Source organism: Candoia aspera, chromosome 2 (assembly GCF_035149785.1).
Source record: "Candoia aspera isolate rCanAsp1 chromosome 2, rCanAsp1.hap2, whole genome shotgun sequence".
Lineage (NCBI taxonomy): Eukaryota > Metazoa > Chordata > Lepidosauria > Squamata > Boidae > Candoia > Candoia aspera.
This window is the reverse complement of record NC_086154.1, coordinates 92,071,918-92,087,043: the sequence shown is the minus strand read 5'-3', so window position 1 is coordinate 92,087,043 and position 15,126 is coordinate 92,071,918. Positions and strand designations below refer to the sequence as shown.

Sequence of the window (15,126 nt, the reverse complement as noted above, 5' to 3'; positions counted from 1 at the left end):
ATGCCATGTAGGGCTTTATAGGTAACAACCAGCAGTTTGAGTCACATCCAGAAGCAGATGGATGTGAGTTACATACATCAGATGGAGTTGTGCAAAGGCCTTCCTTGCCACATCTGGCACCTGTTCTTCAAGCATATTTGTCCCCTTCAAATGGCTCATAATTCTCAGATTCTGCCTTTAAAAAGGGATAGTCTGTAACTTTTCTAGAAACTATGATGGAAAATAAGTTGTAATAATTCTATTTTTGTAAGAAAAGTCTGTTCTTGTTTTACAGTATTTTTGGCCACAAAATTAAGAGTCCTAACAATGATTGACATATACATTGTCTGGAGAAGGAAGAACTTTCTTTAAAAAAGAAGTTTTTAAAATTGTCCCTGTAGGAAGTAATTATTATCTCATTCAAAAAAGAAAATACATTTTAAAAAATCAGGCTTTTTATTGGTCAGTAGCAAAGATTAGGAGTTGGTAATGTCCATAACAGAGATCTTACTTCCATAATTTAAAAATTGGTGACTTGTGTGTTTGTACTTCTAAATTTAAAAAGAAAACTAATTCTTCAAATGCATGCATTTAAAATCCATCACTGTCATATACATATTGCAAGGAGAGAGAAGCTGAGGGCTGAAGATTATGACAGTGCTACAAGGTGCACACATGGTGAGAATGATGAATGGTAATCCTACAGAGTAGTCTCAAATTTATGAAAAAGAGGATATTGCCAAAAATATCCTATACATCATGCTACTTTCCACCCATGCCCCTTATCCCCCCACCAAAAAAAAGGCATGTGATACCTAGGTCCAACCTTTTCAGGAAGAGATTGTTCTCCTTTTAAAGGATTACGTTTGTGGTTAGAAAATATTCTGTCTGTGACTCAGCACTGTCATTAGAGAGTCAGGTAATCTCTATAGTATAAATACCATTTACCAGATTAGTTCAATATCTTAGTTATATGGAGATAATTGCAATTATATGATAATGTTCTGGTTGAATTACTACAATGCATTGTACATGGGGTAAACTTTGAACATGATATGGGAAATGCAGTTGTTCAACTGGTATAGAATATAACAGAAGATTTCTTTTTTCTTTAACATGGATTACAAGCATTGGACATATTCCAGCACCCCTGCCTGGCTTTAAATGGCTTCCAGTTTGTTTCTAAACAAAACTGAAACTGCTGGTAGGGATTTACAAAACTCCTAATGGTTTAGGAAAATGGAAAACTTCTAGGTATGCCTATCCATGCTTAAAGTCATCAACTAAGGCTCTCTGGTGAGTGGCCCCTTGTTCTGAAGCATAAATAGTAGATATTACAGAAAGGGTCAAATCCCTGATCATCCTCTGATTTTGAAATGTTCTCCTCAGGAATATTTGCCAGACATATTGGTTTTTTTTTAGTTCAACTTCAAAATAAGAGCTTATAATTTTAAGAAATTCTCCTAGGCCTTTCTCTTCCTATTGCATATTTGTAGTTTTGCCTACTTAATTACTTTCTTAGTTATTCTTTTTTTCTATTGTAAATGGATGGGCTTTAATTGTACTGTATGCAAATAAGTACATGACACCTCTGTGAATATGAGTGTGTGTGTGTGTTTGTGTGTGAGAGAGAGAGAGAAAGAGAGAGAGTATCCCATAAACTAGCTTATGTCCTATACAGCATGGATATTCAGAAGGTAGATTGAGAACTATTAAAAGATTTCTGGATGATTTGGAATAGGAAACCAAGAGCTTCTGATTCCAGTGCTTTAAAAAAAGCATGTCTTCCCCTAAATTAAGTTATTGAAAAAGAACATTTGGGAGATTCCAGGAAAATGGTTTGTTTTGTGATAGGACTTGTGAATTGTATATTGCTATTGATAGCTATAGGTACATCAGGCACTACCTTGGCAGAATTGAATCTGCCTATCCGGTGACACCATCACAAGAAGGCCTGTTAAGAGTCCCCCTCTCAGAAGTCCATAAAGTTTCCTCCTTCATTGTTTTTAGAAGACAATTTTATTTCAACAGGCATACCACCCTAGGTTTTATAGGCATCCATCTTGCAGGGAGGGTTTGATTTCTTATTGTTGCTTTTTATATTTTGATTTGTTCTTCTTTTGTTTGTTTCTTTACAATTTTGAGTTGTAATCTATCTACAGTCTTTTCAGTTGGGTGGACTATAAAAACTGCAAAATAAATAACTAGTAAAAGAACCAAATATGCACTCAACTGACTATTTATTTATTTATTTATTCACTGAGTATAGCTGCTTATGCATTCAGAAGCACTTTGTTCCTTAATTCTTAGTACATGTTCACTTATTTCCACTCTTTTGAATCTGATTCTAGCAAGATTTTAATTAAAAACAAAATAGGTCTACCAAATTGAACATCTGGCCAACCCTGTCATATAGTGTCAATTTTCGCACAGTGTTGAAATTCATTGTTTGGTTATGAATGTGTAGTTAGGTCAAGTCATGAATACAAAAATACTTTTCATACTTTGTCTTGTTTATTTAACAGTCTTTTCAAATAAACCCTTCATAAATGCTTATGAAGATGTTATATATATTTTTATTGGATCATGAACATATACAACTTTTATTTTGAACTGCTATATTCCATTTAAGGTTGTCATCTAATTATATTATGATTTACAGGTATGTCTGCCAACGCTTTCCTAAGATAAAAAATTGTTTACAAGGGGAAAGTATACAAATTAAAACCATTTATGAAGGGATAAATATAAGGACATGTTTAGTAGCTGCATGTCCATTTGAACTCCTAGCATATGATGTAATTATAAAAAATAAATCATGGTTTAACTGTACAATTAAATATAAGAAGTTATATTAGAGAGTTATTTGCTTCCATCCCCAAGGTCAGTAAAAAGAGAAAGAGTCCTACAGAACTTTGAAGACATGCTTACATGTAATGTATCTGTTTTTTTGAAAGCTCTTTAATAGACAACATCTTCTTGGAAAAGCCTGAGATAATGTGATGCTTATATGTAATTTATTATACAATGACATTGCACATTTATTTATTTGTTTATTTATTTTTCGGATTTCTGTCACTGCCTATCTCCCCCCAAAAGGGGGACATCGTCGTTGTGTAATGCAGTCTGATTATAACAGTCATGTGACCCTTCTTTATGCAATATAAAAAGCATGTGCCTCACTTCCCAGCAGTCGCGTATTATGAGAAGTTTGGGTGAAGGTTAATCAAGTAGAATTGATTTCAATTCTTTCAAGTAGAATTATTCCAAAATTTTATCTTCCATGGTTATGTGCATTTTCTAACCATCTTCAGTCATTGTGAGCATTAATGACTGCTGTGTATCAGGTTTGTCTCCCACCATTTGACCCAAAGAGTTGCACTTCCTCATCACTTTGATCCTTGCTTGTGTTCAAAGAACTACGATATAATCCCTGAAATAAAACCTTTAACCATAAAAATGCTGCTAGAAATATAATACTTTGCAATAGAAGAAAGTACATATTGCAGAAATAGACTAATATCAGTCTTACATGTTCCATTCATGTTTTTGTAGAATCCCTGTGATCTGCCAAAGATAATTTACACTTACTCGACAAGAACACGAATTCAGTATTTAATAAGTGAGATATATGCACATATTCCACTGTGTGTAGTATTTGCTTAAGAATGTAAGAAGTGTTTTGCTTGTTCAGTTCATGGTTGCAACTATTTATGTTTTCTGTTTCATTTTCCAGTGAAAAATGTCCAGTAGTACTCCTCTGCCTATCTATGTGTTTCATGTTAGTATTATTTTCCTTGTACTGAAATTGTATTCAAAATATGTATGGATATGTTGCCATGAAATGATTTTACTCCCAAATGGAATAATTAAAAATGGGAACAAGAAGAATTTAAATTTTTAATGAAGCTGTTGGAAGATAATGAAAATGTCTTTCAAATAATATAGGAACCATTTCCTTTTATTGAACCACAGTCACCTCTAGCTCTGCCAATAATTTCACAACTCTTTTCAGTAGTGATGTTGTAGATCATATGAGTCTTCTGTACCTCCTGAAAATAATCAATATAACTCCAAACTGATTCATACTGCTCAACTAGATGTTCCTGTTCCAGAAGTTGGCAAAATGCTTCAATTAGTGCTGATTTATTGAAAAAGGTGGCACTTAATTTTCCAAAAAACTGCATATGAAAGAAAAGAAAATAAAGTTTTAATAGGCTATGTAAAATTATGACTTCCAGATGATTCACTGTAATGGCTAAAACAATAAAAGATGGCATGTAACAAAGATATGAGCCTATTTCCCCAGTTAATCCTGCATGGGTTGACTGTTGTATATTTTGCTAATTATTACAACTTTTTATGGACAGTTTTTAATTAATTTTAGAAAAGTCTCTTCCATTTTCATTATTATTTTTTCCTCAAGGTAATCCAAGCACATGAATGATTGTACAAATTTGAAAATAACATATTACAGTGCTTCATTTTTAGCAAGGAAGAGCAAATGCAGTTCTTTTATGCTTCTCTTGTTCTAACAGTTTTGCTACTTGAGGATTTACTGAATGAGCCATAGTGCTTGTTTCACACATAACACTAAGCCATAATTGGTGAGATATGCAGACTGCAGATGATTTAATGTTATGTGTGAATTGGACCAACACTGAATTCCACAAATTCTTGGGACTTTTTCCAATGTGGAACTAAATTCAGTATCAGAAAATGTTTGTTTTATGATATTTTTGAGAATGAAGAACATCATTTTCATGAGACTGAGATATTTCCATTCCCCATACCGTAATCTTATCCTAGAAATGTGGGAACAGAAAATGGTGATAAACTGAAGAAAATACAAGTGTGTTGGTGTCATTAGAATATCCCTTCTTGTAGAGCAGTGTTTCTCAAGCTTGGCAACTTCTAGGAGTTGAAGTCCACACATCTTAAAGTTACTGAAGTTGAAAAACTGTTACAGAAGAAAAAAAATAGAATGACAGGTGATGGGACAAGAACAAAATGATAAAAAAAAAACCAGTCTTTTACTAACCTGATGTTTCAAAATACAAAGGAACATATAAAATATGAAGAACTCACAAATTTAGTGTGGTAGAATGAAGTAGATGCTTCACATGGCCAGGTATTGGAGGATAAAACTTATAGATTAGCCTAGTGGAATAATGGAACACCTTCCAATTCCAGTGCTGAAATAAGATTTCACTGTAGGCAGCAAACTGTTTTTGCTCAGCCCTGGTAAAGAAATAATCTAAGAGACTTCTGAGGAAGGTATGGCTAACTGAAGATGGCTCTACAAAAGAGGAGCCAACAACTGTGGCAAAAATCAAGGATCCAGTGAGTAGACCAGTTCCTTGGAACCTCTCTGGATAAGTCGAGGACAGGAGATCACCCACATGTACTCTGGATGGCTGCTCCCCATGAGGAGACATAGGACAGCAGCTTTCTCCTTCTGCCAGGAGACAGCAGGATTAGCCATCTTGCTCACAACCATGGCAAAGACTTTTAGAGGACACTAAGTTCGCAAACTTCACTTTGTAATCACTTTTGGAAATTGCTCATTAACTACTTCTAAGCTATTAAAGCCCTTTGGAATGGCAAGTTTGAAAATATCAGGTGAGTCTGACCTTAATCCTGAACAAAAGAAAACTTTACCTATAAGATTAAGAATTTAAAGAATCTAAAATAAACAGCAAAAAGGTAAATAAGATTTAGAAAGATCTTAGAAAGTTATAAATGGATATTATACCCATTGGGATATTGAAACCTTTACAATAAGATTTTGGAATTAATTATGAAATACAAATAGCTTCTCATGGGAAATAGATCCTGTTTTGGTTTTTACAAGACATTGATACATAATTTCATGATTTCAAAAACTGAACACTAGAGGGGACTAAAGATATTAGGTAAAGATATACAGGCCTACAAGATGGTTATGATAATAAACATACTGAAGGAGATATTTGAAGGATGGAATCAGAAAGCAGTAGCCACACTATCAAAAATGTCAGTAATGATGTCTGTTTCTATGGATAGCTATGTCAAAAAGATGATATTGAAGAAATGTCAGATGTAGAAGAAATTTTATCTGACAAGATAGAGATGGTATCAAGAGTGGATTTACAACTGACAGGCCAAGAGAATGGTCTAGAAAAGGATGTTTCACTGGATCTATGAAAGAAACTGGTTGAGGTTTTAAAATTTAAAAAGGAAATACAAATGACAAACCAAGAGAGTGACCTGGATAATTTTTTTTTCCCTATGGGATTTACAAAAGAGGCTTGTTAAAGACTTGAAGAACTCTGTGTGACGGGACAAAAAAAAATGAAGAGAAATCAAATCCTACAACAATATTTGAATGAACTAAAGATTAAGACTGTTAGAAGTAAAAGGAAGGAATATAAAGTTGGTTTATTTGATCAAGGTTAAAACAAGATATGTTGTTACTTCTGGCTATGCTTTCTGGACTTTCTGCTGACACCAGGACTGAAAAGATGAAGTTTTATGGATTTTTTTATAGATAAGAGATGGGATATGGTATGATGACATAAATGTTTGTAACTTTAGAAAGGGTGAAGAGTTACTTGTTTATACTTGTTTATACTTGTGATGAAGTTTGGAAGTCACTTGTTTGTATATTTCTTTTCTTTTCTCTTTTTCTTTTTCTTTTATACTTAAAAGCAAATTAAACAATAAAAAGGCTATTGCCTGCTCACCTTCCAATCAGCACAGCTAGTGGACATTTGGTTTGTCTACAATTAAACATGTAATTTAGAGGTGTCCACTGAAATAAGAGGTGTATCAAAACAAGAAAACCTGCATTATAACATTGCAATGCAAGCTCTGTCCCTAACATATTTGATTGTGGCAGAGCAAGACGCAGAGCTTGCTTCAGAACACATATTTTGTCATTTGCCTCTCTTGCCCCATCTGTAGACACCCATAATGTCATCTGAATTCAGGATGAAGGATACCTCTAGAGAGCAGACTTAACTGTAAACAAATCACAGGTAGATGGTTTGCTAGCTTCAGAACATGGGAAAGAGTGAACAGTTAAGGCAAGTTACAGTTAAGTATGTCATGTTTATAGTCATTATGTGCAATCGCTAAACCTAATTATGCTTTCACGTTTTTCATTTGGAGGAAAAGAAAAATATAAAGGCTTGGAAAGTTCCATGCATGTTCAGCAATCTAAGAATCAAAACAGATATAATGATGGTAAAATAAGACCTCTGGTATTACAGTAAGCAGTGAGTAATATAAGGGACTCAATGGCCACATAGAATATAATTAACATCTGCATTATTTGTAATGCATATAGAGGTATAGTTACCTAATAATTGAGATAACAGTATATAAGGAAGAGTTTAACCATATCTCCATCCTGAACAAAATCAACCACCCCCTCACTTTCACCCCATCCCCAGCTACTACTTGCATTATGAAGGAGCTCTCGCCGGTGTCAATAAGCGTTTTCTTTCTGATGCAAGCAGATTTGGTAGGGAAAGATTTTCACTTGGAGTTTTTCAGCCTTGACCTCCATATGGCCCCTGTTTACATTTGAGTTAATGTATACACATCATTTTTTTTCCTTCAGAATTGCTACGTTTGGGGAGAAATTCAAAGAGACAATTTCATAAGTTTCCTTAACATGACAACTGAAGAGTGTTTCTGTCTGCACCAATGTACAATTACCTACTATAGACTTATTATAGGAAGTCTGAGCTTCATAAAGCACTATTCTAGGGGAAGAAAAAACTATTGTGCACCCAATTCTAGAATTTTTCATCTTGGATGGCAGACGCTTGGTGCCACTGCTCATTTTCCAAATGAGCTGGAAGAGACACCACAATTATTCTTACATCACTGTGGCAATTTCCGGGTCCCTCATGAACCATCTAGAGAGTGATCAGATTCTCAACGTGCTCAGATAATGATATTTTCATCTGAAAAATGTCAACAGACTAGAATGTTAGCCAAAACCTGTCTAGAGGGGGGTTTTGTAGAAGAGCAAAGGGAAGTTATAGGGAAGATGTGACTATTGTTTTTCAGTCCATTCACTTAGAGCCATACTTTCTGAGTCTTAAAAAACCACTTCCAGATGCCTTAAATGTCAGTCTTTTAGTGATTTTGAGGAGAGGGAAAATGAAACATTTATAATCCACCATAATGGAATCAATTATGGCATTGATAGACTCATAACTCATGGAGTCTGCTACTTATCTGGGAGTAATTAGTTTTGTTTTTTTTATCCATTCAATTGTGTCCAGTTCTCGGAGACTGGCTGGACAAGTCCCTGCAGTTTTCTTGGCAAGATTTTTCAGAAGTGGTTTGCCATTGCCTCCTTCCTAGGGCTGAGAGGGAGAGACTGGCCCAAGGTCACCCAGCTGGCTTTGTCCTAAGGTGCAATTAGAACTCACGGCCTCTTGGTTTCTACCCTGGTGCCTTAACCACTACACCAAACTGGCTCTCTAATTAGTAATTAGCAATGTGCTATTCTCTACTTTGAAATATTTAATTGCTATAATATTATATATAAAAATTTGGGGAGATGTATATAGATATGCATGGATTTGGAAAAGCTGTATTCAAGGAAAGTATTTGTAGAAAAATCTATTTTTCTGAAAAAAAAAAAAGCATATTATGTATGTTAAAATACTTGCATTCAGATATGTATTTTGAGAAAGTTTCACAGAGTTATACATATATATGGGGAAGAATTAGAAATATTATATCTGATTTAATCAACTTGATTTTCAGTTGTTTTCAAAGTTACTGTTTTATCTTATACATTGTACAAACCAAAGGGTGTTTCCATTTGTTTTTCTTGAGAAAACATCTGAAAAGTACATTATTTATAGGCATTCCTATTCCAGTGTTAGAATACTCCAGGTCAAGATGGGAGAAGTAGTATACTGGGTTGCAAATGAGAATATGAATATAGTGAGTGTAACAGTAACCTGGTGGAATGGAGTAAATCAGATGTATTACAATCGTTCCTGGATACAAGTTTTATAGAAGACCTCATGCGGGAAGATGTTGCTCTTTATGTCAAGGAAAATGTAAAATCTAACATGGTAGAAAGATGTGTGGACTGCTGAACATAGCTGGCTGGAGAATTGTGGGAGTTGAAATCCACACATCTTAAAGTTGCTAGGGTTAGGAAACACTGTTATAGAGGAATCTGGTCTTCCAATGTTTTATACCATCTTAGATTTCACATTTTCCTTGACATAAAGTCAGATCAAATCAAATGTACATTAGATCTAAGGATATGCTCTTGCCTTCCTAATGAAAACACGGAAAGCAAATTTGAGTTGTTGAAAGAAATCAAGGAGGAGCGCAAAATAAAATTTCTTGTAATAGCAGAGAACAACCATGATCTCCAATCAGTAAAGGAATAATAGCCATTGACCATACTGTTAGGATTAGCATACATGCAAATAGGAAACTGACAGCCTGGTTCAATACAGTCACATTTGACTATAAGTGGAGAAACTTCTAAAAAATAAGGGAACTGATGTAAAAGAGATTTAGAGTTAAAAGGCTAAATCTGCTCACCATGGCCGAGGATTACTTAAAACCAGACTAAGCAAAGCTAAGCTAAAATGTATTCCATAGTGAATGGGTAGGGCTAAAGAGTTATAAGGGACAAGATGAACAAAAAGTGTGAGACTTCCATCAGTTACATAAACATAAATAATGCTAGATTAAACTCATCCTGTGGACAGAAAGATTCCTTCTTTCTGCATGACACAAATTTCAGGATCCAGTCCAGTGATACAGAAAATAGAAGCTATTTGCTGGAGGAAGGGGAACATTCTTGTGCAAGTCCATAAGTGAAACTTGGAAAGTAGCTTCTTGTCCCTTTTTCTCACAATGCTTGAGGTTTTTTTTAATAATACTTTTGAGACATTTATGCTAACTTCTGCTGCTTTCTGTGATCAAGAAATAACTTTAATTTGACCATAAGCCTTAATAAAATGTTGGCATTTGCAATCTTAGGAAAACCCCCACACCTACTGATACTGATGATGTTATCTAGTTGGGTAATGAAACATCTGCAAGAAAACAGCCAAACTCAGAGAGCACCAACAATTCCACAGTCTTAGAAATCTTTCTAAAGAAAGATTTATTTATTTAGTATTTCTAAAATCTGATCTCTCAATATTGGCCCTACTTTTTACAACAATAATAATAAACAACCACAATAATAATAAAGATGGGAATTTTCTTTGTGTAGCTGTGTTGATCTTTTGCTAGCAGGGAATGAACAATCATCTGTCAGAGGTGCTTTACTGTGGATTCTTGCAGTGAGCAGGGGTTATACTTGGTTATCAAAATGACCGTTTTAACCTCTGTGAAATTATAGACTTTCCCATTACATGTTCCACAGTGTAATCAAAATGATAAAAATCACTTATCTCATGTCCTCTAAAGAGAACCCCAAAATACAGTTTTAAGCTTGATGGGCCCATTGAAAAGAAAGTTAAAGGATAGTTTCTGAGACATTTTGGCCACTTCTTTTTCCTTTAAAGAATATATTAGTAAAAGCCTCCATTTACTTAAAGTAGTATTCATTTGAAGCATGGGCCTGGGCCTTCTTTGCTTACCTTTTTAAAGATGCTTTTGTTTCACCATTCTTCAAGACTGAGAGTTCTGTGTGGACATGTAATTAAACACTGCGATGTACAGTGACTGCAGAAATTTTGGGCCTCTTATGGAGCACAGCACCTTTTTAGTGCAACTGCTTTATAGAAACCTATCTGATCATACACAACTTTCAGTATTTCTTATGTGATTAGTCATACTGCAAATACCAATTTGTTTGGTTCTTTTTGTCTTTATCTCTTAATCTGCTTTGTCACTTGAGAGGTCAAGTCACCAAATGATTGGAAGAACTGTAGTTTTCTTTCATGAGAACATATTGTAAACTCCCTTCCCTGATGACACTGATAGACTTGTATTTTATTTGTTTGTTCTTCATATTGGAGAATATAAGCTGATTGAAAACAGCAGCTGTCCTTACAATACACTCCTCTAAATGGTGTAAGTGTGTGCATTCTCTACTGACTGAACAAAAGCTGTGAAGAGTACTTGTTCTTGAGGTCATTTCTCACTCAATTTTGCCATAGAAATAAATGTAGTTTTGCTACTGAGCATACTTTTGTCTAGGGATCTCAGCTAATCCTTCTCCCTCCTGCATTCATCTTGCCTACATACGGATGGGCAGAATGGTTTGGATCCAGGTAAATGGGTCTGCAGTTAATGTCCTGTAACACTCTTCCCAGCCATTGTAAAGCTCCATACTTGCAGAATTTTCCTCCACCAGTTTTCAAGATTCTTTTTTCCTTAGACTAGTAAGATAGCTCACCTTATGAGGAGGAACAAACAGGAAGGTTGGAACAAATGGGAAGGTTGGCCCCTTTATGCATACATTTATTTTGATATATCCAAGTTATATTCCGAAAGTTAATTCTTTATTTGGTTATCCACAGATCTTCATTCAGCTTTTTAAAGAGGCCATTAAATGTTCAATTATATACATTCACATTTTAAAAATTATGTCTAAGGGATGCATCTTTCTATCGTAATCTTCAGTTGTTCCACAGGTAAGGTAAAGGTAAAGGTTTCCCTTGACGTAAAGTCCAGTCGTGTCCGACTCTAGGGGACGGTGCTCATCTCCATTTCAAAGCCTTGGAGCCGGCGTTGTCATAGACACTTCCGGGTCATGTGGCCAGCATGACTCACGGAACGCCGTTACCTTCCCGCCGAAGCGGTACCAATTAATCTACTCACATTTGCATGTTTTCGAACTGCTTGGTGTGCAGGAGCTGGGACGAGCAACGGGAGCTCACCCCGCCGCGCGGTTTCGAACCGCCGACCTTCCGATCGACAGCTCAGCGGTTTAACCCGCAGCGCCACCGCGTCCCTTGTTCCACAGGAGTACAGATCAATTTAACTATGAACACTTTCCTCAGCTGACATTTTCCATCACAGTTTGATTCATTAAATACAAAATGTATTTTCAAGTTTCTGAAAGCAAATATATATCATTATAATTGTGATTTTGCTAATGTTGTTTTTTTTTTCTAATTATTGTTCTCTGTATAAATTACAAATTAGTATAATGATTAAATGTACAATGAATACATCACTTGTCTGTTAAGTTTGTTTTCTTGTTTTTTAATTCATTTTTAAGACTGAAATAATATAGGAATATATGAACAAAAATTATCTAATAATTCATCTTGATTGAGAAAGTTAACACATTTTGCATGCTTATTAACTTCTGTTTATTTTCTTCTAATAGTTGTGTGGTATGGTTCATTTTATTTACAGTGGTACATTTACTGTATATTCTGCCTTTCATTTGTCATGGAGTAGACATTGCATTCCTAAACAATCTTGCAGTTAGGAAGTTAACAGATCAAAACATTCTCCGTTTTAACCAGAATTAACCAGAATGCTAGATCATGTGCCAATAAATAAGTTTCCAAATGAGCATAGTTTGATAACAACTATCTAAGGCTTGATACGTGCATCTTCAGAATAGCTACTTTAAGGTCTGTTCATAGGCTGTGTAAATGCAGTTTAACATGGATCACCAAAAGTCCATTACGGACTATGTTAAATGTCCAAGAATGGATCAGAACATATTGCTTGGCCAGTTTGATGGTGTCTTGTTTCTAGATGTTACTGGAGTGGCATGGAACCAATTCACAGGTTGCTAAACTCCTTGCTCCTTTGGTGGCTTTGGAATGTGATTAAGGAAAGAATCCGCTGCTAATGGAAAGAGGGGATAATTAAATAACAAATTATATGGCAGCTGTTGATTTTAAGGGTCATCTTTGTAAACATGCTGAAATTGACCTATTTCTTTTGAAATGCAGTCCTAAGCCTACTTACTTGGTAAGTAGAATGTAGTTTTGAGTTAAAAGTTTAGGTTTAGCTGTTCTTCAAACGATTGGATAATTCAGAGATATTTCCTGTTTCTCTTTTCCCTTCTAGGGCCTTCAAATCACCACAGCCAGTCAACTCTGAGACCACCTCTTCCACCACCTCACAATCATACTCTATCCCATCACCATTCCTCTGCCAACTCCCTCAACAGGAATTCCTTAACAAATCGGCGGAACCAGATCCATGCACCAGCTCCTGCACCAAATGATTTGGCTACCACTCCTGAATCTGTTCAATTACAGGATAGCTGGGTGCTGAATAGCAATGTGCCACTTGAGACCAGGTAGAAAAATGTTGATATTTGCAGAATGATTTTAATAGCATTACATTTTTAGAATGCCATTGAGACAATCCATGAGCCTAGTTTGCTGAGACTTCTACAACAGGAACCATTCTATGGACAGCATGTTCTCATAAGTCATATTTGTATTTATTTATAGTATTTATTTGAATTATATAGACACCCATCTCACATAAGTGCCTCTGCATGGCTTACAAGAAAAGAGGTAAAAAGACTAAGCTACTTAATATAAATAAAAACACATAGCAGCCGAGCTTCATAAATAACCGTCAATGAAGTCTAGTGATGTGCTATATCACATTCCCAGGGCCCAAGGCACAGGCACATAACCATGCTTTGCAAAAGGCCTGCAGGCTCAGAGTTAACCTAATCTCAGGTGGAATTATGTTCCATTGGGTGGGTGCCATGGCAGAAAAGGCCCTCGTTCTGTAGCCAAATAATTATGGGTAGCCCTTCATAGAGGGTCAGGAGCTAAACATCTGGATTTTTAAAGACCTAATGATTTCAATAAAAATAATTTTAAGCAAGTGTGTGTCATGAGTAAGGATGGCGAGCAGGGGGCTCCCATCCAGGCTGTAAAGCGCATGCATAGCACTGAGGAATTAGGTAGCCATTCCAAGAGACACCGATCGGGCCCGCCTTAACCTTTGGGGTTTATATGTCTGGGTTTTTCCCACACTTCTTCACTTTGTTAGGATTTCCCTGTTATGTAGCAACAATAAAACACTAGAGACCTGTTCCTTGTCTCAGCGTGGTTCCTGGCTGTTAGGACAGTGTGTAAGTCCATCATCATCAACAGGACTTTGAAATGTTTCATTTTGTTTGAACTGAACCCATAAAAAGAGCCAGTGCTAGTAAAAATAATGCTACACACAAACAGTATAATATGATTGGATACAAATATATTATCTTTGGTGTATTGTATCAATGACGCTTTCATCTGGAATAATGTAACCAACATCCTAATTTCTGAACTGTAGATTTATTTAATGAATATTGATCAGTTCAACTTATCCTTGTTGAATACATATGTATTTGTCAGACACATTTTGCATACCTAACAAATAAAATTGATGTCAGATACTCTACTCCAAAGCACAGGAAAGTGTTACAAGGGTATACTGTCTAAGTGTTACTAATAAATTATGCATTTGGCCCTTTCTGAAGTAATAAATAGACTAATTTGAAAGTAAGTATTTTGGAAGGCTGGAAAAACACTCACTGATTCAAGACAGACCAAAGTATAATTTTAATATATACTTCATCCAATGTGCAGTCTTATTTAAATCCCTCTTGTATACTGTCAGTCTGATTCCTGCAGGGCAAACACTAACATTTTTAAAAGTCCTGTGTTTGCTGACTGGTGATAGAAAGGAAAAAAAAAAAAACTTTCTAAAGTTTTTTTTAAATACTGTAAATTATTTTTGCATTTTGCTATTTCTTAAATTTCAGAGTCCATTTATATATGCAGCAAAGATATAGATGTATTACAATACAGAATTCTAAAGAGTTTTGCATTGTAATAAATCTACATTTTTTCTGATTTTGTAAATGTAGACTAAAATTTCTTCAACAGTTTCTAACTTCTTTTACCTCTCCTTCTATCCATCTTGTGTGCATCTGTGTTCCCTTCTCACATTCCTAGGAATACATTTTTTTTTCTGATAGTTATACATATCCTCCAGGAGTAGATTGAAATACTTGTGTATTTATTAGATTTTTAGACTGCCCTGATTTTTGAAGCCATCATGTAAAACTCTTCATATATGATGAACTTTTATTTGTCATCACTGTGCTCATGAAAATATGGTCTGAACAGGCTAGAATAATAAATATGGCTTCTGATATAACAAAAAAATGTCTTCACTTGATAC

General features: G+C 35.2%; 1 protein-coding gene across 1 annotated transcript in view; it reads left to right on the top strand.

The window, feature by feature from the left end:
- TENM2 (teneurin transmembrane protein 2) overlaps nt 1-15,126 on the top strand; it is an 874,568-nt gene that overhangs the window by 573,707 nt on the left and 285,735 nt on the right. Inside the window, exon 4 of the mRNA XM_063292454.1 lies at nt 13,000-13,234. Within this exon, the coding sequence (XP_063148524.1) occupies nt 13,000-13,234 (235 nt within the window). The remainder of the gene's footprint in view (nt 1-12,999; nt 13,235-15,126) is intronic.